Consider the following 24750-nt stretch of genomic DNA (forward strand, 5'->3'; position numbering starts at 1 on the left):
CATCCGGGTTTTATATGTCTATAAAGAATCGTAAAGAATTGTCGCTCGTCTTCTGCTCGTCTTCTTTTGTATATGTATATAATAAGGGCGCCGGCCCGGCATTCAATTGTCTCTTGATTCCTCTCAACTAATGAGCTACCTTCGAGACAAGAAAAAAAAGGGGGAAAATAGATTAAAAATCGGCTTGTAATTATCTGCTGTTTCCTCAATTAAATCGCTTTTATCCCAGACAGAAAAAAAGGGGGAAAAAAAGGAAATTTCAACTGCTTGCGCATGCGTTCAATACGTTATAGTGCTGCTATATACCAACGAGATATTCCCTGTAAACAGGGAGGAATAGCAAGACGCCGAGAAATTCGTGGAACTTTGGAATTGATTCCGCGTTAACTGCTGTGCCGCCGCCGTCAAAGTGCCCAGGAATGGCGAGCATTTATACCCGAATAAATCTACGCCAATGATGAGCGGCGGCTGCTGCTGCTTTGGCGGAGGCTCTTGTGTGTGTCTACAATTTCCGCACTGTGCATACATATATACGTATATAGTCAAGAGCTTTTCTTAACATTCATGTTCAGCATATATATACAGCAGCAGAGATGGGGGTTCTGATTAATGCAATAATCCGCACGCGTTTTGCATATGCTGATGCGCTGATGCTGGGACGAGCGTGATGAAGTCATTTCTAAATGATGCGTGTTGTGCTACTACTGCTGCTTAGCCTCTCCCGTGAATAATGCCAGCAGCAGCCTCTTTGAGTCTAGACGTCTACATAGATCAAACATCATATATAGTAGAATAACTTTCACGCGCGTTGGAAATATAGGCTACTGCGACTGATCCGCCAGCATTTTTGCCTCCCGTTCATCACATTCCAGCAGGATTTTTTTTTTCAATTGAAAAAGATTAATAATGCTGTTGGTCTTATTAATAGTACAGGCTAATACCTTTGAGATTTGTTATTGATTCGAGCTTGCCAAGCTACATCCTATAGGCAAAGTCGATAGCTATATATCTTGCTGTGCAATCTGCGGTGAGCTCATCTCATCGTTTATAATAATCGAAATCGTCACAGCGTCGTTTATAGTCTACGTTATTTAATAATCTAGTAGGCTAGTCCCCCCCATGTGATGGCAATGATCATAGTAATTCCTAATTTATAGTGATGCGCGGGATTTAGTGTCAAGTACCAATGATGCAATAACCCCGAGATGGCGCTGACAATGGGCGGAATCAACAGCGGCAAAACAGGTCGAGTGACTTATCCGCTAATTTACGACGACAATCGACCAAATAAAAAAAAGGGGACAACTAAGTAAATAACTAACGCGCCGCCAGCGTAGCAGCACTGATGGCCAAGCACAAGCACAGCAGCAGCGGGGGGAAAATAAATAATATTACAAGAGCTAATATTATATATACTAGCTGCATGCTGCAGACACAACAGCACGCAGCACACGGGTGCTGCACAGCATGCTTCCGCTAGGGTCCCAATCCAATTCATCGATCCAACCGTCCTCTTCTCCTCTGTGTGCTTGGGTCGAGTGTTGTGTGTGTGGGAGGATTGATAAAAAAGACTTTTTCTTATAGATATTTCTCTTGTAGCTATATTATGTTATTGGCCTTTGCATCAATGTGAACACACACACAGCACTGCCTCGCGGCTATTTAAACGGGTATTAGATGTTATCATATGTACAAGAGGGGCTTATATATACCACCTATGTGCAACATCAAAGACATCATCGAATATTTAGCCGAAGAAAATTGTCGAATTTTTTACTTTTGACCATAAGTGGATTGCGTCATGATATGCAGAATGTCCGCCTATTTAGTATATTTAGTATATAATATATACACGCTTATATAGACATTAGACTGCTCTAGTGGGTTTCACGGGTGGGGGGAGGTTGGAGTTGTATTAAACCCTCGATACGCACTTATCCGGCAATTAAGGTGGGCGTGGTTTCTACTCAGCAGACATCAGACTTCCCTGGAAAACAAACAGGGAGCTCAACTTCAAACGGAATGGCAAATAAACTCGGGGGGAAAGAAAAATATATAATACGGAAATCGTTTTCTTCTATATATAAAGACCCCCGCCAGCCAGCCACTCGTGCTGATGTGCTGCTGCTGTGTGCATAGATCAAATGCTGCACTTCTGCATGCTTCGGTCTATCTACATCAAATAATAGATGTACCTATAACGAAGGGACGAGAAGTCATCACCAGCTCTTAAACTATATAATAATATTACTCAACATGTTTTGATAAATGCACAATTTTTAATATTATGTCTATGTGCATCCTATATATTATAAGGCGGAAGAGTGAGTTCTCTATAGACATGACTGCCTAATACCGGTATAAAAAAATAATATGATTACTTAGAAAAACAAGCTATTAAGCTATTTGTTTATACAGCAGCACAAAAAGAAGAGATATAACGCGCTAATGCCGGGAGAGAGAAGTCTACATAGGCTATATACTACATCAGCTGAGCACAATTTAATGTTAACTGTTCGGAGAAAAAGACAAAAAGAAAGAACGCAAGAAATCGGTGCAATCACTACAACAACTGCTGCTGCTGCTGCTGTGACGCAAATCGAATTAAGACTCAATAACGGCTTAATAAGAGATTGCCCCTGCTGGGTGTCAATTATTTAAATTATGTATATAGCTAACGCGTTTATATAACGAGACACGCAGGCTTATCCCTTTATATTATATTCCCCAATAGCATTTGCTGCAATGCTGCCGAAATTCTATTGCGCAGCAGCATGTATGTATTTTAGTTAGCTTATTATATCTGCTGCTGTGTGCTGTGTGTATTATGTAATGGGAGAGTAATTTATTGCCTTAGATTTTCTTTGGCTCCAGAAAAAAGAAAAAAAGAATTTGGCGGAAGAAATTGGAAGTCGTTATATGCAAATCCCCCCGCGAGCGCCGGATCTCTATATAGATATAAAAGTCGCGGACATTTATGGTGGCAGACGTGATACGTTTACTAATTTAACACAATAAAACGTGCGTAGATATAATAAATAAGATCTATAGACTTTTTTTTGGCAGATGTAGTATACTCTAGAGTATACACAATATAATATACACAGACGCGTCATTGCTGCTGGTCAATTGGCCTAGGGAATTGTTATTATACAACAGTCCTCATTTTCCTATATCTGTACTAATGTAATTAAGAACTTGTGTTGCATCTTTTGTGTGTGTGTGCTGTGCATCCTTATATATATTTTCCGCCATCGATTTGATTATACCGTCATCGCTATTTCATCTATATTATAGCCTACATACACGCTGCTGCTGGGTACAGCAGCACAGCAATAGTTATTGAAAGAAATTTCGCCAATAACGAAATAGTGCTGCTGCTGCTGCTGCTGTGTGCCATTTGTGATTAGCTTGGCTGCACCCAGCATGCTGCTGTCATCTGGCAAAGGAACTCGAACATAGAATTACTGCTGTTACATAGTTGGAAAATGAACGTTCCCCCTCCTCCTTGTGCTGAGCACATATACAAGGCTGTGTCAATATTTTTATTGAAAAAGTTCAAAAGGCGACGATGCGAGAGAGTCCAATCTTATTTAGGTTATAGGATCTCATCCCGTCGTTGTATAATAATAAATAGATAAAATATACGTCTGCTGCTATATATCTACGCAGCAGGTTTCTTCTTGTTCTTTTATGTTTGATACTGCTGCTGCTGCTGGGTTGACAAAACAAAAAAGAGAAGACGAAGAAATCTATACAAAATAAAAGGCCTGGACTGCTGCTGGATTTGATGTACTCTATAAACTGCGTTGGCCGCAACAGGCTGTGCTCTTGTGCAGGCACGCGCCCGTCTCAGCATTTCCCTATATATAATATATACATCAGCTATATAGACGCTCTGCTGTTCTTACTTCGCCGTTGCATGGCAACGAACCGAATAACTCGGCTGATCATTAAATAAATATGAAAAGAAAAAAGGGACTCTATATGTACATAATTATATACAGAATATAAGAAGCGCATATAACCTTTTCGCCGCGTGTTATCGATATTGATATAACTAGGGCAGGTCGTAAAATGTCGATATACATCGCCGGCCCGGTATATTATATAGAAAGTTCAATTACATTCAATAAATATAAGCGAATAATATTATATATCTATATAAAACTCGAAATTGTGTATATGGCTATAATAAAAGTGCGTTCGACTGAACACAAAGTGACAACATAAATGGGCCAGCCAATCGGCCATTTTGTTTCGATGCGGTATAGATAAATTATTACAAATATATAGGATGGATAAGTTTATTGAGGCTTACCGTGACGTAAACGGCGAACGGCATGACCAGAGTGGCGACCAGCAAATCGGCGATGGCCAAACTGATGATAAAGTAGTTGGTTGCCGTCTGGAGGGCTCTCTCGCGGTAGACGCTCAGGATGACCAGAACGTTGCCGAACACGGTCAAAAGTGGGAACAGGAAGAGCAGGAGAGCCCAAAAGTTTTTGGCTTCCATGTCGTCGTCGATGGACGTCCCGTTGATGCCCGTCCCGTTGTTATTGTTGTTGTCCCACATCAATCCGTCGTCGGCCCCCTGGCAATTCCGGCCGCCAACTGCTGACGCCGTTCCGTTCAAAAATGAGCAGCCGGCCGTGCTAATGTTCAGGTACGGATCTCGCCAGGTGGTTGTGCTGTTGATCAGCTCCGTGATGGAGCCAACCCAGCTGCTGTTGCGATTGCTGGCCGGCCGTCCGTCCGTCTCTGGCCGGCTGTGAACCAACGTCCAATCGGAGCCCAGCGTCGTTGATGAATTGATGAGGCTGTTGCCGCTGTAGTACGTGTCCTGGGCCGTCTTTTGAGACGAGTAGCCCGTGCTGGAGCGGCCCATCATGGCCGAGCGTCCGGCGACGGTGGGCCGTACTAGCCGCAAAGCGCTCCGCTTGGTATTGAATCCCAAAGAGCCGCTAATGCTGGTGGAGGCCTGCTGGCCGTCGGCCGACGACGGCGGCGGTTTATTGGCCGCCGTCACGCCCCGCACGACGTAGCCTTGAATCCTGGCCAATTTGGCCGAGTAGCGCTTGGTGATGATGCTGGACGCCGTCGTCACCGGCACGACGGCCGACGTCGCCGTGCTGCTGTCCGTCAACGCAGCCGCCGCCGCCATCACCGTCGACACCGCCTCCATTTTTATTATCAAATCACTTTTTTAATATTTATATCCAATTATTGCCCACGAATCAAATCAAAATAAAAAACCCCGCCCAATAAAAAACTAAAAAACAAAAAAATTAAATTGAAACGATTTTTGTGATGAAATTTGTCGGAAATTTTGATTGGTCGCCTATTAAACGGCTGCAGGAGCACTCGGCGCGTCTTTCAAGTCATCGGTGGTTGTTGTTGCTGCTGATGCGACGAGTTGTCGACTGAAATCTCGTGCGATCTCGTCGCCGTTAAACGGAGCTGGAGCCAGCAGCAACTGGCGAGCGATCGAACTCATCTCAGCAGCATCATCTAATATTATATTTCTCGGGAGCGCCAGCATCAAATGTATAGAAGCGATTGATCCTGTCCTGTCCTGCTGCGTGGCCCCCAGCAGCGCTCAAACTCTATGCAAAGATTGTCGGTTATCAAACCTAATACATCGCACACACACAGCACACATCACACACAGCGCACACAGCAGCACACATCCATATTTCGAACCGAATTTCCAGCACACCACTTTTCTTTCTCTTTCCCCACAGGTTGAAAATGAACACTCTCTCTTCCTTTTTCACCCGAAAATTCGATTTGGGTTCAATTTCGAATGCAAAAATAATCAAAACTAATCGACCAAAAAATAAATTTTAAAATGAAAAAATAAAAATAAATTTTGACACGACTATATCGACACTCTGTGCTGATGACGAACGAATATAATAGAGAAATAGCGCGCGGTATATAATCAGAGACGGTGTAAACCGACTGCACTTGGGACACGACCGACACTGAGTCCTTTATCTTGTGCCATCGCCAACCCAGTCCGTTTTTTTCTGCTGCTGCTGGGGGCGTCCGTGCTGCGCTGTTTCCTTTGGGCACTGCTGGGCGCTGGGCTGATGGGCTGGGCGGATGCTCCGTAGTGCAGTGCGTCTATAGTCTTTGATACCGTGCACAGTATAGTTATACACATATACCTTTTGGCTGCGCTGTGCTGGCGCTGTGGAAAAGGACGACACACATGCGCAACACACATCACCATCGCGCACACAGCAGCACATAGCCAGAATGTTTTCGAGATGCATCATCGCGCGACTATAACAACTACTAGAGAAAGAGAGAGAGACATATTGTACACAAGGGAGCGCTGCTCACATCAGTCCATCAGCGACACAACTATGCAACGGTGTGCTGCTCTGTGTACATATCATCATTTTATTTTTTAAAAAAATATATAAAATAAGTGCTCTTTACATCGATATAACACTGTTACCTGAGTTATACTTAATATGTCTTGTGTTTGACTTGTATATCGTTGTGTATATATAGTCCATGTATATAACAGGATTCATCTGGATGATGCTGGATTCAACTCGGTTGTGGGCAACTTTCAATAAACGATATTAAAGCATCACGTTGTTCGCTGCTATTTAGCCCGAATAATATATATAGGGCTGCTGGCTGTTAGATGCATTTGTATATTTAAAGGATCAGCCCCCAATCATCAAAATATTTGATACTTTTTGAAGCTCGTATATAATAGGCCGGTTATTCGCTAATATGTATGTATGTAATACTATCATTTTTCAAATGGCGGATCATCGATTTCAGTATACCTATATAGTATAAATGATTACAGAAAATCGACTGATGTAGGCCTACTACGTGAGTATATATAATCTGCTGCTGGCGGACTATAGAAAATCTATATCTGATTCAGCCATCCGAGTCTTTTCAATTAGCTATTATTGGCTGCTGCCGGTGTGTTGTGTGTGCTGCTGGCGCGATGATGATGAACGATGAATCAAAGCAACAATTGTCGAACGTTGTGGGTGGGCTACATACACCGCTGCTGCTGCGGGTTGTCCTATCCTATCCAAAAGGTGTGTGGGTGTGGTCTGGAGTAAAAAAAAAAAGCCTCAAGTGCCGGCGTTTGTCACGCGGCCTATCTATATTATATGCTGTATAGAGCTGACGCTGCTGTAGTAAGCGCTATAGTAATAGTACTCGTGTGTTATGTACCACGCAAAGGGACGAGGTGTACCGACGAGAGCGTATATAATAGTGCTGGGAAAAAGGGCTGAAACAAAACGCGAATGCAAGGGGGGAGAGGTTTGTGTCTAATGAAATGTGGCTGTGCCCGTTTTTGTTTGTTTTTTTTTCTCTCGCCCGGCTTACACACATCTACGTAGATATAACCGACCCCATCAAAGGACTTAAGCCCCCACCCACAGCACTATATACAGCAGATAAATACTCTAGATATATACAGCAGCAGCAGCAGCGTGTAAAAGACCTTATATTATTATATCCCTTACGGAAAAATCTCATTAAAACTCATAAAGAAATACATGAGAATAACCTTAATTCTCATTCATTTTGTCGTGATATTTTGGTGAGATTAACAGCAAAATATCATTTATTTGATGACTTTTGATGAGAATTTGGGACATTTTCAAGTTTAAAATCAGCCGTTAATCATTAATTTCATGTGAACAAAGGGAGAATTATGTTATTTCTCATCTAAATATAAATGATTAGTCGCGTAAACATAATGATTTCTGACTGAGGGTTTACTGTAATCTCGCTTAATTTCTCTTTTTCCACAAAAATGTTAATGATTTTCTCACTAAAATTTGAATGAGAATTTGAGCGCTTTTAAATGAGATTTTAATTATATAAATTGAAAAAAGAATTGCCCTGACCAGGAATCGAACCTCGACTTCCAGGGTGGCTTGCCAATCTGCTAACCACTACACTACCAATTGATATTATGATAGAAGCTTTTTAACGTAGAAATTAATAAATTGGTTAGTTTAGTGATATAACAACAGGGTTATGGGACTTAGAATAATTTACATAAAAAACACATACTAGAGTCAAATAGAAATTGCACTCAAATTTACTTAGCGCGTGAAAAAACTTAGTAAAAATTTCTATGATGCGTTTTGACATACCATATAATCAATTGGTTAGTTTAGTTAGATAAAAGCCAGATTTCGGGACTTAGAATAATTCACACACAAAAAAACACACCAGAGTAAAATAGAACTTTCACTCAAATTTACTTAGCGCGTTAAAAAAAATAGTTATCCCAGCCTATCTTGTGATTATAAAAACATCGTGTAATTTTTGTGAGAATTAGATAGCTACCATATATTTACGAAAGGTATAAAATAAAAAATGTAAAAGTTCAAAAAGAATTTAAAGTCAGAATATTTCATTCCAGGTAGGCCTATATAATTATTTGCTGATTTTAACTGATATTTTAAGGATTGTATTAAAAGAATACAAGAAAATATTTTGATGTCATATATGTAGAAATTTTCCCTTGATTTTTCACACATCATTACAAAACATAAGAAAATATTGACGATTAAATAGTTATAATTTCACATCTGATCTGTTGAATTGTAGCTGATTATTACTGTCTTTTTGTTATGAATTTGAAGATTTTAAAGCCCAAAATTGGGTAAAAATAATACCAAAAAAATCTTTTGATTCCTTACTGGGAACTGATTTTCACATGATTTAATGAAAAATCTCACTATAAAGCATTAGAGAAATGATTGATAAAAAGCTCTTAATAAATGATAATATGCAAAATAATTATAATTAAATATCATGATCTCACACCTAAATCTACTTGATTTCTGATAGACATTTAATAATAAATTTCGTGATTTTTTTAAAAGCCAAAAAACTGTATAAAAGAAAACCAAAAAAATCTTATAATGTCATAGGTAAAATTGATTTTCACATGATTTTATACAAGTATCTCAACACAAAACATCAATAGAAATTAATGATTGATAACTCAGAATATGATAAAATATTGATTTATTATAAGAATATATCATGATATTCCCGCTTAATAATCACTGTTTTTTTGCAGATTTTTCATGCGAAAAAACTGTGGAAAAATCATGAGATTTTATTGATTTTCACATGAATTTATACAAGTATCTCATTACAAAATACCAATAGAAATTAATGATTAAAAACTCAGAATTTATGACAAATTACTTACTGATTTTAAGAAAATATCATGATATTCCTGCTTAATAATCACTGATTTTTTGCAGATCTTTTATGCGAAAAAACTGCGGGAAAATCATGACATTTTATTGATTTCCACATGATTTTATACAAGTATCTCATTACAAAATACCAATTGAAATTAATGATTAAAAACTGAGAATACATGATATATTACTGATTTATTTTAAGAAAATATCATGATATTTATGGTTATTTATCACCAGTTTCTTGCATATTTCTCATGCGAAAAGTCTGTGGTAAAATCATGAAATTTATATGATTTCTTTCTGATTTCTGGGTTATATCTCATATAAAATGAGACAAAAATATTTTAAACACTTTTAATGATAAATATGAGGGTGAAAATTCTCATCAATTTAATGAGAAATATATGAGATCATCAAAAATTATTAAAAAATCATTGATGTCATTAATAAACATATGATTTCTCATATAGTTTGATGAGATTTTTCCGTAAGGGATTCTCCAAAGCGTTAACTTTTCTATCTTGCTGCGTGAATTATGTATATGATGCGCCCATCAGCGCAGCACAACTTTATTCTAGAAAATGTTACATCACGGGCCGTGGACCGATTTGATATTAACACAACATTACATCCTGTGTTTTACCCCGAAAGTTTATTCGCGTTCGCTATAAGTGTTGCGCACCACGCGCATATTAAAACGAGTGTTATACAGCCACACATGAACCTGCTATGTGTTGCGTGAAATGGGACAATTAATTATAGCCTACACACGACAGTCTCTTTTTAATAGTAAAGAAGATTAGATAATTATGTATAGCACGACGTAAATAAAATGCCACGAACATATAATTATATAGAAATATAATATAAAGGGAATGAAATGATTTGTTGAGCACCGCGGCGCACATGCATGCTGTGCGGCCTCGAGCGATTTGAAAGTATATAAAATGGCACTTTTGCCAAACCTAAATAAAAAAAACCAAACTTTTCCAATCTAGTATACGAACATTCAGTTATATAGCTATATAGCCGTATTTACATATATATACATACGGTGCTTGTATAAGTTCATGTTATATCATGCCACTTTCTTATATAGATCTTTGCTGAGTGCAAGAAAGCGCCTCTGTGCTGCTGGGAAAGTTCAGATTCGTCTACCAATAAGTTTCGTTCGAGCAAAGCCTCGACGTATTTTCCCCCCTGCAGACGTATAATAAACAAGTATCTTGTATAGTGTGTCGTCTGATGATACTTTGAACGTATAGTACCAAAACAATACTTTTGAGACTGTATATTATCACCGACATAAAGGCGCGGTGCATTTCTGGTAAGAGAAGTATAGTTGACAGTGCTTGTAGCAGAAGCTCATTAAAGCGCCCTATTCATGGTCTATATATACTGTCTATATTCATGCTGGGACAAGGAAAACTCTAGACACACACAGAGTCTCAATGGGTTGGAAAAAGAGAGATGGGATATATATTATAGACGCGTGAGCATAATATCTAGAGATCTCTTCATCATTTTACTTTGTATGACAACGAAGCCCCACATAGAATATTAGATAGATTGCCGGGATATTTATCGACACCAAGCAACGATGAACAAAGTTTTAGACTATACACCATGCATATAGCCTATATAGACGGTAGGTGCTGCTGATTGTGTCTTTGTTGTATTTTGGGGGGGGGGAATCTTAGGAATAATACAAGAGGAAACAAAATAGAATGGAGAATGAAATAGAAAGAGACTATAAGAAATTGAAGTGGCTCGTACATAGGTATACAAAGCTGCCGGAAGCCTAATACATATATATTGTACATGAAATGTGTGTGTATATGCCTGCAGTGAGTGCAGTTTATATAATATAGCCTGTGTATTTATACATGTAGTCAGCAGGATCGAGGAGAGTTAAAAGAAAAGTTTTTTCGGAAGGGAAATCTAAAAAATACATTCCTTAATATTCTCTGTGCGCAACCTCGATTCTTTGGCTGTATAGCGAAATAAGACATATATAGGAGAAATTAAAAGCCTATACTATATATATAATGTAGCCATGTTCATCCTTGGAAAGAGCTGGGTTGCTTGCTGCTGCGTGGGCCTTGTAAATACAATATAAAGAAGGGAGGAAAAGAGCGTGGAGGTGTCAATACTACTAACGCCGGAAAATGTTCCAGTTGATACTGGGCGATGCTGTGGCTGTTTTATTTTTTTTGTTTTTTCTGGGGAATCACCTATTAATAAAGGCGAGACGTAATATGGTTTTCTTCTCCTCGGCTTTTCTTTCGGTATCCAAGGAGCGAGAAACGGTCGAATTAGAAAAAAAAACAAATTAAAAATATCACTTGCACAAAATGCTTTGCACTCTGGCTGTTGACGTTGTCCTTGTAATATAAACTTCGTTGTCGGAGTACCACGTTGATAAATTAATGCGCCAGCTAAGCCGTAATAGAAATTAAATGAGCTAAAATCGATGACATCCCTCCCCCTTCTCTCCAGCATCATGAATGGTTAAGAGAAAAGAAAATAATAAATTTAGTGGACATTAATCAATTTGGTAGTTTAAACATTGAACCGCCAGAACGTATATATTTCCAGTTGGAATTGAAATTGACTTAAACGTTTAATGTGTAGATTTTATTTGCAGACTTATTTTTATTCATTTCTGTTGTCGTAAAAGATTGATCTCTGCTGATGTCGATGAGTTATTGTCGGTTTATTTTCGACTTGTCATCAGGCATCAGTAATAATAAATAAAAGGATAACCTAAAATAGGCCATTATCCACTATAGGACGCTGTTAACCTTTTTAAAAAAGACCAGCGTAGAAAAAAAACCCAGCGATTTTTGTTTGGATTCTGAATCTGGTGTTGTGTTCAATGCATATTGAATACGCGCGCTGAATGCATTTTACAATGTCCGTTTGCAAGCCAACGCGCTCTGTTGGCGGGTTTTTTAAACAGGACCCAGGAGCAGCCGACTTTCCATATATAATAAAAATAAAATGTAGGGAAAATTGAATGATCACAACTTTTAAAATGGGGGAATAAATTATTATTCTAATAAAATCTGAATCGCTCAGGGTGCGACGACTCAGAATAAGAAATCTTCCAAATTATTCAGGCCGTCTTCTAGCCCCAAAGCCGCCAGAGAATAAAACGTATAGTGCAGCTGCAAACATTGGACAAATCAACTTCCGACGATACACGTGCCAAGTTAAAAAGTCGTTGAAATTTGTATTCCAGTTTTGATTTTCTTAACATTTGTTCAGCGTCGTTGTTTTGTCTATGGCGCCCATAAAATTTACTCGTGTTGTGAGTTTCAGTAGCGAAGATCCGGTATGTTAACAAAATTGTGATTTTCATTGTATAAAGTCGCAAGTGATAGTTGTTTTGACGTTTGGTTTATCGAACCAGGGTGATTTTCACAAATTACTCTTGACACTTCTACTGCTATTTTGGTGAACTTAGTATTCCATAGTTGTGACTGGCAGTATAGAAATCTATTTAATTTCAACGATGAAGACTTTCACTAGAAGAAGATAAAATAGTCACAACGATTCTTACAATTTGCACAACTCTGTGCACTATGGAAAATGATAAAGATTTTTTTTTTACAGAATCAGCCAACAGAAAACCTCATTAAAGATGGAGTGTACAGGAAATGGAGGTGCAAATCTGCTGGAGAGCAGAAAGCGTGGGTTGAATTTCAGTTAGAGAAAACATCCTTCATTTCAGCTGTTGACATAGGAAACCATGGTTCTGCATTCATTGAAATTTTAGTTGGTAGAAGTGGTTGTTCCGATGAAGACTACAAGGTAGACATTACACTTTAAAATAATTGTATTATTTAATGTAAAAGTTGTACACATGTATTAGGTTCTTTTGAATTCAGCCTCTTTTATGACACCTCAAGAGTGTCGAAACGAAACAAATCTCCAGCGTGTACGGATTTTCAAACACCAAGATTTGAACAAGGCCACCCAAGCTGAAAAATGGGATCGCGTTCGGGTTGTTTGCACTCAACCGTTCAACAAACAGCTTCAGTATGGAATTTCCTTCCTTACAGTTCATGCTCCAGAAGAAGAGTCAGCTAATAAAACCAACAATAAGTAAGCCACAAATATTGCCACATGTCATACCAATAATGTATCCTATTAAATGAATCTTAATCACCTTAGTGCTAGCGTGAAAGCAGCAAACAGCATAGATCTTGGCATGTTTAAACTTAGGTCCGAAGAATCAATTGTTGACCCCATCAAACAAGGCAGTTTGTTCTCTCGGTTCAAGTCGTCGATCAGCACCTCGCCCAGCACTCGTAATTATTGCTGTCTAATTTGTTTTCATACCATGATAATGATTTTTTTTATTTAAATAGAGCCTGGTGCAATCCGTGCTGCATCTCAAAGTCTTGCCTCTGCTGCCCTAGCACAGAGTGAGAAAGAGGCCTTGACCATTTTGAGACACTCCCCTAACAAGGACGGCAGCAGACCAGATATCAAATTGACAGATAAGCTTAAAACGTTGCAGACTCGAAGTCCCACAGTATCTAAAACACCTACTGCTGCCAAAGTCGATCAACATTCGCCATTACCTAGTCGCAAGCAAGTGGAATCTGATCGGCCGAGACCAGTTGCGCCGCCCATCACTCCACCAGCTAAAAAATCGTTGAGTAAAAAAATGCAAGAAAGCAAACCAAGACATTCCCCCCTTCATGAATCGAAGAGAGTTGAAGGACCAGTTAAAAGGAAAACACCACCACCTTCTCCATCAGTTGACGTATAAACATTTATAATTCAACCTTTCAAATTATGAGTCGTACTATCACATCTTTTGAATGCCGATCTATAGACGCAGCGCTTAGCGAAAAAGCAACGGACGACCAAACCTTTTAATCGCCTATTGGAAGGCGTCGTGGTGGTCCTTAGTGGTTTTCAAAATCCTTTACGGGGTCAACTGCGAGATAAACTGCTGGCCTTAGGTGCCACCTATAAACCGGAATGGAACGCGTCTTGTACGCATTTGATGTATATTTTACAAAACAAATTTTTGACGTAGAGTCATGCGCTTATTATTCTTTATTCATTTGATTATAGATGTGCCTTTTACAACACACCAAAGTTCATTGAAGTTAAGGGTAAAGGCAAAATAGTTACCAAAAATTGGGTTCAAGATTGTTTCGACAAACGAAAAAGATTACCATGGAGACGGTAAAAATCATTACCAATGTGGTTTATTTTTCTATCGCTTGGATTGTAATAATTTGTCTTTTTAAATAGTTATTGTTTAGATAAAAATGACAGAGGAGAAGAAAGCGAAGAAGAAATTTGGGAAGGAGAGGACCAGGGGCCGACATGTCCGACCCCTACACCCCAAACCAGTAAAGCAGCAACTGTAGTACCCCAATCGCCAACTGTAGCAGCCAGTTGTAAGCCTACCACTGTGGTGGCGAGTCCTAAAACTAGTGTCGTCAAGGACGAAGAAGAAGAAGACTACGGCGGGTCGACTGAAGTTGACGAAGTCGACACGGAAGATGAAATCGATATGTAGGCTCATCTCACACACTCTTTTCGAATTTATAATGGCTAACGCACATAATTGTTTGAAATAGGATCAAGAAGAAAATTAAAGAACAACAGCAGACTTTGGAAGATTCAAACATTTACGCTAATTTGAACTTTTATCTGGGCAAAGATTTGTCCGAAGAAGTGAAAGAGGACCTAACGCTCTATATAAAAGAATGTCAAGGGTACTACCATTAATTAAATTTCTTATGTTCCTTTTTGACAAATAACGTATTTTTCTCAAACAGTAAATTAGTGCCGAAAATTAAATCAAAGGTTTCTCACTTTATATCCGACGATCCTGACGATGATTCAGTCGCCAAGGTAAATGCAGTTTATTTATTCTGTTCATAAAAGATTACTAAAGTCGGGTCTTGGATTATTCATTATTTTTAAGGCGCTGTCGAAAAACCAAGACATGAAAATTGTCAAAAGTGATTGGATACGGACATGCAGAAAAAATAACAAATTAGTTGCTCTCGATGAATTCTTGGTGCAACAAACGAAATGAATAATAAAGGTATTTTAAAACAGAACGATGTCTTCGTTTATGCTAATGAGGAGTTAAACTATACGAGATCTTTGATTAACCAAAAATCGTCAATCACCAGACCGTTTTGATCATCGGACACTTGTTCCAAATGTAAATGAGTTTTGTTTGCGAGAAATAATCGGGAATAACCGTAGTCGTTGCTGCGAAAGGCCGACCAATAGGGTAATTCTGGAATAAAGTCATCCCGTTCTTCTCGACAACCCTGAAATTTTAATATTTTTGATAAATGCGGTGTGCAAAGTTAAATATTTTCCAGCATATCTCTCCTACCGCTGATCCAGTTGTCACGTGAACTGGAGCTTTAGGGTTAGTATAGGGATGCTCCAAGCTTCCATTCATTACCGTACGGTTGAATATGGGCCAAAGTCGTTCGTACGAGTGCTCGTGAGCCCACAAGGCCAGGTCAACTCCATACTTGTAGAGGAGCGGCTCCAAAGCGAACCTATAAAAACACTACATTATTTAGAATTATTATTTGACATGATAGCACGCATTCGATTACCAGTGAAACAAAGGGAGCCCGACCCGAGTAAGAGTATCTTTCTTTGTACAGTCGTCTTGATCTGTATTTGAGCAATACATTGGACGATGGCCCATTACTATTATCCACGGTCGGACGCTAAGATTTTCAGGAGCGTTGGCCTCTTCTAGATCGCGAATCAGCCAATCGTACTGTAAAACGATCTGCTTAAAACCGTAGTTGATGAAATAGTAAAATTCGGTCGAGATGGAAATAATATGCGCTGGTCCAAGGTTAAAACTGTACATTAATCCATTTTCGCTTCCCGGCATAGAGAATCGCGCTTTGTAATGGCTGAAGTTGTACTTCTCTTCGTGATTTCCGACCGAGGTCATGTAAGGAACGTACGCGGCAATCGGTTCGATTTGACGCATAAATCGGTCGCCGAGTTGTCCGTCTTCTTCATACAAATCGTATCCGAAATCGCCAACGTGGAATATAGCATCGTAGCGCCCTTCTTGCGACTCTTTTTGCAGGCGCGAAAGTGACTGAGGATTTTCCGAGCCCATATCGCCGTACACAGCAAGTCTTGGGGACCAGTCGGTTGAATTTTCCACCGTAACGAAACTGAACAAATTGGACCACCCCAGACGACTCCCACATCGATAAACTAATGAAAGAAAAACATTTGAAAACTGCTTAACCTAAGAGATATGGAAAATCCGAAGATTACAGTATTTTTGTTTAGGCGACAACCCTGAGAGCTTCACTCTGTGTACAAATTGTTTCCGCTTTGCCAGCCCTCCATTGATAAACTCAGTTGCACTCCCTGTGGCTGTTTCTGTTAAACGATTCTCAACAATTCCATATTCCACAACACTTGTTTCATTTGTACTGTTGATGGTGTTCCATGTAACAATGAGATCAACAGGTTCATCTAATTCAAATTTCAGTGATTATTTGAAAAAATTGTACATAGGCACATAGCACAAAATGTTCATAATCATGTCTATACCTGAGAAAGATAAATGAATTTGTTGTGGTTGGACATCATAATAAATGTGGGTGGTATCAATCTGTAAAGCAGTGGTTAACAAAACATTGGACAGAATGGATATTTTAATTAAAAAATGCATTTCTTTTATGTTCATCATGCAAAACTGAGTGATTCAGGTGATTCAGGTGTAGGCTATAGTACTTTTTACAGCAGTAAGTCGAAAGAACTTCAAACAACACGAACGAAATTGTTAAATACTGCGCAAATTCTTGCTCTTAGTCACCTCTGAAACTTTTAGTTCGCAAAGTCAAAAAATAACCCATAAAGGAATGAGCAGCATTGAACACTATTTTTTAAACATTTAACACAGAGGTTTCGTGACAGGCACCTGTCTTTTGTTTACTAAACATGTACACCCTCTTGTGGTAAATATAGGAACTTCAATCCTTTAAAACGCCCGCCATGAACCATGAAACATGATACTGTACTCTTTTACATTACAGGTCATCTTGATTAATAAAATTGCCAAGGAAATGGAATGGAAGACTTGAACCATAATAAGATAATATGATATGCATTTTTGGAAATAAAGTGTTATGAAACGTTATACCTCGTCTTGAAATCACGTACTTTTTTCGTTGATGCCTGATGGAACAAATCTGTGGCAACATTAATGTTGCCTACCGAACTATAACATGTTCGTAACGGTCTATATGATGTCTAATCACAGGAGGGAAACATAAAAAGTTACCAATACATAGTTCATCATCCTATGAAGCGTTAATAACCAATAAAATAAACAGGGAAAATAAGCAAATGTTGAAAAATTACTCCTCTAGGTCTATCTTACCAGTGAAACCCTAACTAAATCATCAACTAGACAATCAGAAGAAAGTGCGTGACGCTCTAAATTCACTCATTACATATTATTAAAATGTAATGCCGGCTGAGGTAAGCCTGGCTAGCTCAGTCGGTAGAGCATGAGACTCTTAATCTCAGGGTCGTGGGTTCGAGCCCCACGTTGGGCGAAATTTATTTTTAGAAATCACGCTTCACCTAAATAGTTTACCCCCCATTAGGTGAAAATAAGTTTCCTTCATAGTTCATATAGGCCTAATGTAAAAGATTCCATGAACTCTATGTTAAGAAATCAATTTTCAATCATTTCAATCAAATATATTTTTTTAAGTTGTAGGCCTATTCATTACAATTCATTATAATAGAGTTATTCAATACATTTAATGTCACAGAAAATATTTTTTTATCAATATACAGCATAATGATAGAATATGCGAGTTATATTGCGGTACTTGACATTAAACCGGATGTGCTGGGGATTCCTCTCACAGTGGCCCTTCTGGCACCTTCGAAACTCTTATTATATTTTCTTCTTTGGAACCAGGTATAAAGTTTTAGGGCGACCTGACCTACCTTTTTTTTTGATTCTCAGGTATACATTGAAATTCTTTTCACATGTCTGACCTTGTTTCTAGACGTTTAAAAAAGTGAAAGTATAAACCCTATAGACCTAGAATATTTCAAGGCTGAGGAATTAAGTTTAAATTGTATATTTGGAATTGCATTAAACGGAAATGCACAACAGGACCAATACTTATACTATTACAGAAGCATCATTTAGCTCAATTTTTCCGCTGACGGCTTCCTTATTTATCTGAATTCTGTTGACAATTTTAAATCCCGTGAAATCTGTTTTGATAGAAGCAGCAATAATCTGATATTTTCATATGATTTACTTGACCTATTTTCCGATTCGCACACAGGCTTTCTCCTATACGTGTCTGGAACACGACAACAAAATTTGAGTTGAAGGTCGTCAGGATCAAGAAACTTGGCTTGGTAACCAGCCTACGTCAACAGTATATAAGGTCGAGGTAGTTTCCATTTTGGCATCAAGCTGCCAATAGCGTTCAATCAGGAACAACGTCCAATTTCCGCTACTCTCCTTTTTACATCCATACAAAGAAAATGAATACCTTTAAAGTAGTAAGTACATTTTTAAAGCCAACATTTATTTCGTGCATTATTTTTCTTTTTATACGGGTGCACATTAATTGTTATTATGAAATTCTGTATACAGATGATTGTCGTGTGCTCTGTTATGGCAGCGGTATGTTCAGGCCAATATACCCAGTAAGTCATTTTTATGTTCTACAAATCCAAAATCCAAATTCATTTGTGCTGGCTGTAAATTTGAATAAAAATATTTGCATTCGTGTATACTGATCCTTACATTCGTTGTCTAATTTTGTAGATCTGGTAAGCCAAATAGTTGGATGAACCAACCGGCAAGCAGTCCCTTGGTTCCCAACACAACTGGCCCGGAAGATGCGTCTGCTTCCAGCATCGGTTCTCCTGTTGCTCCTGCTGCTCCATCGGCTCCAACTCACATCAATTTCCCTGCCAGCGCCTTCCCTACCATTTCTCAACACCTCTGCACTTGCACAGCCGTCTCCGAGTCTACTGCCGCTGGTATGATCGAAAAATACCAGCAACCTTCCAGCACTTCATCCTCCGCAGTTGAACAACAGTCAGCTCCTGCTGCCCAGCAATCCTTCTCCCAGCAGCAACAGGCTCCTGCTCAAAGTGCTGGCTCTTATTTGACCACTGCTGCCCCTATTGAACAAGGCCCCAGTGCTTCTGACCAATTTGTTAAGCCCGCCTATGCCATGAGCAACAAGGTCACTGGGTACTAAAATATTTTCAGACTGCCTCTAGACTTCAATAAACTTTAAACGCGTTTGAAAAAATATCGTATCTTGAATTTTTGAATCAATGCCAGCTCTTTCACGCAGGTTCTATACTGTCGACAAATACTTCGAAAAAAGACTGACGGTTTATAATGGAAATTTCGTAGCTACGTTCTGTTTTTAAATGTACGCATAACTATAGACAGATGAAAACAAAATCAGTAATAAATTCAAAAATGATGGAAGTATAGTATCACCATTTTAAAAAATTAAAGTGGAAAACATAATGCTGCGATACGCTGCGATAACGGTAGTGAAATTTAAATGAAAAATCTATCAGCGAAAAATATTAACTGTGTCTAGGGTAAAGTCTGTAGAGTAGCCTAAAGTTGTCGTAGCTACCAAACTCATTTTTAAAAAATCTAAAGTACTAGCGATTGAAAAGGTATTATATGAGGTCTGGCCAATAGGAGATGACTACATGAAATTATACAGGGCTGAAATTGGCAGATATATAGTACAAACGCAACTTTTAGCGTCAAGCAATCAATTTAAAAAATTACATTTATTCAGAGGCCTTTTCCGCTACCAAATTAATCCCGAAATAAACCGTAATAACAATAAATAATCAGCGCTGTTTTAATTTGAAGAAAATAAAACATTTGAGACATTTGATGCATATGAGAGTGATTCTACCGGCAAAGGAGTAGGCCTAAAGGGGAAAACATATTTTTTTTCAAGTTGAATTAAGGTTAAACTCTTGGTTAAACTAACATTTTCCATTTAACAAAGTTTTTTTGTATAACGCAGCCTTTCAACATGTTAATCGGACGCTACATCTCTCGGCCGTCTGCTGTTTTCCTTTTGTATCGATGGGCAGGTACAGCCTGATTTTCTTATAGGGGGTAAACATAAGGGGAGAGGGTACAGCATAGTGTTGGGTTTATTACGATAACGAAATGAGTGCCCATGGTAACTGTATACAAAGCCTACGTTTGTGAAAGTTCATTTTCTCTCACCTTTTCAAAATAGGTCAATTTCCTCTCACCTTTTTTTTTTCTTTCGGCTGGTTCCTGTCTACACAGCAGCGTGGAAATGCATTTCCAAGGTCGTTTAGGCACATCTTCCGAGTATAAAAACCATCTGCAATTTCAAGTTCGATACTCACTTCATCTCCAGCAACTCCAGCAGTCTCAAGTTCAGTCTACTCAAACCCTCACCTTTCAACTTAAAATGAATTCATTCAAAACTGTAAGTATTTATTATTTGATTCAAATTTTTGAATTGTTTACTTTTAGTTTGATTTTGTTCAACTGCAATCCGAATTAATGTATTAAAATATTTAATTTTATACTTAAAGATCCTTGCCTTGTGCGTCGTGATGGCAGCTAGCTGCTCAGCTTCATCATACAGGACCCAACAGTACGTTTAATTCTTTAATAAAACAATATTCAATATTTAAGTCTATACTTATACAAAATTGTGTTCGTGAAATGTGAATAGATCAGCGTGGGGAAGCCAACCAGCAGCTGCTGCTCCTCTTCCATTGCAAAACGGAGGGGGCTACGGTAACAAAGTTTGGGGCTCAGCACCATCGGCATCAGTTCAACCCACTTTCAGCGCTCCCGCCGTCCAGGATGCTCCTCTTGCTCCCGCTCCCGCTCCTGCCCAGTCTTCTTTCCCAGCTACCACTCAACAAATTTGCACTTGCGTTGCCGTCCCTGCTGCTGCCGCTCAACAGTCGGCCGCTCCCGCACCTGCCGCCGCCGCTCCACTCGCTGATGTTCCTCTGCAACAGGCCGCTCCTCAGCAGACCTACTCGGCTCCTGCTGCTGCTCCTCAGCAGACTTGGTCAGCTCCTGCTGCCGCTCCTGCGCCCGTTGCTGCCGCCGCCACCCAGTTCTACAACGCTCCCGTCCAGCAAGCTGCTGCACCTGCACCCGTATTCCGCCCGGCACCCAGCGCTGCTGCTAGGCCGTCTTACAGCACTGGCTATTAAAACGAAACGAATCTTCCACCTTCTGTACGTTCTTTATTTGCATCTTTCTTGACATGTCAACATCTTGTTACCATCACCTGTTGCCTGTGAGTTGGATGTACTATATCTGTCGCAAACAAAAAAATTAAACGCATCCGAAAATGTCTACAATGTTTTACCTTATTTCAGTGTTGAATGCCTAAATCAGTATGAATATTTAAAATCAAAGAAAATAAGGAATTAGTCTGTGCAAAAGTCATAGAGTGCACATGCTAGCAAAGTTATATAAGTTATATAAGTTGGTATATCTATACTCTACGTGCTGTATTACAGTTGTTGGCCTAATTTCTTATTTCTTTTAAGCGATAGTATACATTTAACGTACATATACGTGCGAAGTTCAGCTCAGTTCAACTGATTTTTAGTGTAAAAAATCCATCTTTGATCCATGCAAATCTATGTAGGTTAATACAAAAAAAACACTTTTTCAAAGCTGATATAATATCACGCTGGACACTTGTGAAAAAGGAACTTTCACCAACTTAATCATAACGACAAGTAACGTAACAGTTTCAAATGTTCGACATTATTGGCTGCGATGCGTCAAACACCCGTTGCATTTTATCATTGTCTATTTTTAATTAATCAGAACAGCACAGATAAATTCAAATTTGAATGACAAGTGGAGCAAAAAGAAATGCGGCCATATAGTGAGATTGCTGTGCTGGCGCTAGTATACCTGGCTATATACAAGTATAAAATAACGAAAGTAAAATAACCAGGTGACATAGTCGAATGAGAAAATATCGAATATCGAACACCTTTCACTCAGTATTTAAGTCGACAAATAGAGTTGATCGATACAATTTTAAAATGAACAAACAAAAAATTGTTCAAAAGGTTATAGTGTTATTTTTAGTAGATTATCAGGTATACATGGATGTACGCAAGGGGTTGGGATGCACTGTCCCGAATGAACTTTGCGCGCGTCTTTTGACAGCACGTACTCACAGCCCTCTTGACTAGTCGACTGTGATGCGATAACGTAATACAAAAAAGTTTATTTTAAGGTAGCAATCAGAGGATGATCGCCAAAAATAAACTTCCGATAACAAATTATTTTGACCTTTATAAACCCATTGTCTACCGTCGTTCTTGGCTTTCCTCTGATATCCGTGTTATGCGTCAAGTCTGAGACGATTTTTCATATCCGAGCGCTTGTTGCTAACAGAACTTTGACGGGAGGATTTATTGCGAAAGAAGTTCATTCAAATACAATTAGATTCGTATTTTCGGCCTTCGATCACATATCAATTTCCCCACCACAGCAAAAGAAATATTTGAAGCGTAAATGTAAATTGTACATTTAGATTTTGTAATTTATTTGACAACGTTATTTTATACGATTTCATCAGCTTGGCTAGATGTGTGTCGAGCTGAATTTTAAGTAAATCAACTCAAATTTCAAAATTTAATGTATATAGGAGACATTAAATTTATTTACACTATGAAAAGGGATAAGGCAGTAGCTCTAAAAGATACGAAGTTAAGGGCTCGGTAAGAATATAAGGTATCACAGGGTATATACTGTACTATTTGCTCGATATAAATAGTACACATACGTCCGCTCTCTAAGAAACGCTGTGTTGAAAAAGGGAAACATGACCATGCTTTGAAAATATTCTAAATTCTATGTTTTCAAAACGGAAACACAAAGTTTAAAAAATGGAGTAAATTTCTTTTTCTCATTTTTACCTTCGCGCCACTTTTGACATTAAACCTAATAAACGCCCCTCATTAAACGACACATGATTTAACTAAACATTGCGTTAAGAAAAGGTAAAAATGTTAACTTTTTGCATCTCTTTGGCGGGATGTAAAAAACAAACATTTTGAAACATCAACAAATGAAATAAGTATATATCGCGTGAATTGGTTTGATAATCAAGTTTATTGCAAACCTTATCTTTAGTTTGAATACATCCTAGCAGAAAATTATCAACGGCTTGTTTCCTCCAAATTTCACACAGCGGCGGTAGGATAATTATTCAACATACTTAATAAAAGGCCCATGCCACTTATTTGATATGGCTGCGATGGGTATTGAACTCGGAACTCCCGGGTCCCAGCTCGATGCTGATCCACTGTGCCATTCTAGATATATTTAGAATCCTTCACAATCATGGCATATTAGACGATGGGCGTTGGGACCTTTGAAAATTTTTCCGAATATCCAAACATCACTTCCAATTCGCTTCGTAGCACCCATCACACACACCACACAAATGAATTAAAAAACATTATGTGAGCCATTTGGCGACACACTCGATGCATAGATATGCTTAGTCAACTATATCGACGGACAAACTAGATGTATAGGCCATTTCACGCACCGTGCCTATGCACGTTACGTATGTTTAGGCAATACGCATACATATAGCATACGAAAGAAACAGTATCTAATGAAAAGCTTTTTTTACACTAATTGTATTAAAGTATGTTGACTGATAGTACTTTTGGGACTTAAAGTACTTAATCTGTTGAATCGTACTTATTTGAAAAAGTTGTTTATGGCTTTCTTGAAACTATGTTTGGAATTGTCCCCTCAATGAATTTTTTTTATCTAATAAAATGAATATATAGAGGATGCAGAGGATTAGATTTTTACCAAATTAAGTATAAATGCATTAGCTGCAAATTAAGGTATTCAACTTTAAAGTTAATTCATTTATTTATGTAAATAAAATTTTGTAAGAATTTCGAGAAATATGCAAATAAGGGGAGGGATAACAAGGCCATGGCTTCCAGCATAGCCTGGGGTTCTTTCGGGGCGGTTAGGTTAAAAACAAAAAGAAAACAAATGTGTTTGGTTGGGGGGAATCATTTTTGTTTCGAAAAAAATTTCTAAACATCGTGTGTCGGAGGAGGTGACAAACAAGTCATGTTTAGATATAGCAAAACATTAGTTTCCTTTTAGAACACAGCGTTTCTTAGAGAGCGTGACGGTTCGTGAGTATTGATGATATATTCAGACTATAAAAATAGATGTTGTATTTGTATAATCTCATCATGACGCAATTGAACCGCAGTCCGGACAAAGGACTTTGGCATGAAAGATATAGCGAATAAAGAAAATGTGTCTATTATTAGTCGCAGTTATCGATTGTTATAGCCTATATTTGGACATACGCGACACCAGTTTGCGCCAATCCCACAACACATCAGTCATTATTTGGGGGTTTTTATTTTGGTCAACATATACTGTGGG

The 24750-nt window shown here is 38.5% G+C and overlaps 5 protein-coding genes and 1 non-coding gene across 6 annotated transcripts in view; 4 read left to right on the forward strand and 2 right to left on the reverse strand.

Annotated features, from left to right (window-relative positions):
* Positions 1-6133, reverse strand: part of LOC124209388 (dopamine D2-like receptor) — a 63770-nt gene extending 57637 nt beyond the window's left edge. Inside the window, exon 1 of the mRNA XM_046607340.1 lies at positions 4322-6133. Coding sequence (XP_046463296.1) covers positions 4322-5185 — 864 coding nt within the window. The 5' untranslated portion in view covers positions 5186-6133. The remainder of the gene's footprint in view (positions 1-4321) is intronic.
* Positions 6134-12390: 6257 nt separating this feature from the next.
* LOC124209389 (DNA repair protein XRCC1-like) lies at positions 12391-15322 on the forward strand. The gene is made up of 11 exons (XM_046607342.1): positions 12391-12561; positions 12843-13040; positions 13102-13334; positions 13404-13540; positions 13601-14001; positions 14074-14249; positions 14319-14432; positions 14502-14768; positions 14834-14971; positions 15035-15110; positions 15184-15322. The coding sequence occupies exons 1-11, from the start codon at positions 12511-12513 to the stop codon at positions 15295-15297; spliced, it is 1905 nt and encodes a 634-aa protein (XP_046463298.1). The 5' UTR covers positions 12391-12510; the 3' UTR covers positions 15298-15322.
* LOC124209390 (acid phosphatase type 7-like) lies at positions 15106-17211 on the reverse strand. The gene is made up of 5 exons (XM_046607343.1): positions 16815-17211; positions 16533-16736; positions 15842-16469; positions 15610-15781; positions 15106-15541 (listed from the first exon to the last, which is right to left on the reverse strand). Exons 1-5 carry the CDS (start codon positions 16951-16953, stop codon positions 15356-15358), a joined length of 1329 nt encoding a protein of 442 aa, XP_046463299.1. The 5' UTR covers positions 16954-17211; the 3' UTR covers positions 15106-15355.
* Positions 17212-17751: 540 nt separating this feature from the next.
* Trnak-cuu lies at positions 17752-17824 on the forward strand. Its single transcript has one exon. It is a non-coding gene; the product is annotated as a tRNA-Lys (tRNA).
* Positions 17825-18629: 805 nt separating this feature from the next.
* On the forward strand, positions 18630-19636 carry LOC124209391. The gene is made up of 3 exons (XM_046607344.1): positions 18630-18800; positions 18895-18947; positions 19069-19636. The coding sequence occupies exons 1-3, from the start codon at positions 18783-18785 to the stop codon at positions 19508-19510; spliced, it is 513 nt and encodes a 170-aa protein (XP_046463300.1). The 5' UTR covers positions 18630-18782; the 3' UTR covers positions 19511-19636.
* A 1036-nt stretch (positions 19637-20672) lies between these two features.
* Positions 20673-21653, forward strand: LOC124209392 (nematocyst expressed protein 3-like). The gene is made up of 3 exons (XM_046607345.1): positions 20673-20755; positions 20865-20926; positions 21008-21653. Exons 1-3 carry the CDS (start codon positions 20738-20740, stop codon positions 21501-21503), a joined length of 576 nt encoding a protein of 191 aa, XP_046463301.1. The 5' UTR covers positions 20673-20737; the 3' UTR covers positions 21504-21653.
* Positions 21654-24750: the final 3097 nt, after the last annotated feature.

Source organism: Daphnia pulex, chromosome 12, assembly GCF_021134715.1.
Source record: "Daphnia pulex isolate KAP4 chromosome 12, ASM2113471v1".
Lineage (NCBI taxonomy): Eukaryota > Metazoa > Arthropoda > Branchiopoda > Diplostraca > Daphniidae > Daphnia > Daphnia pulex.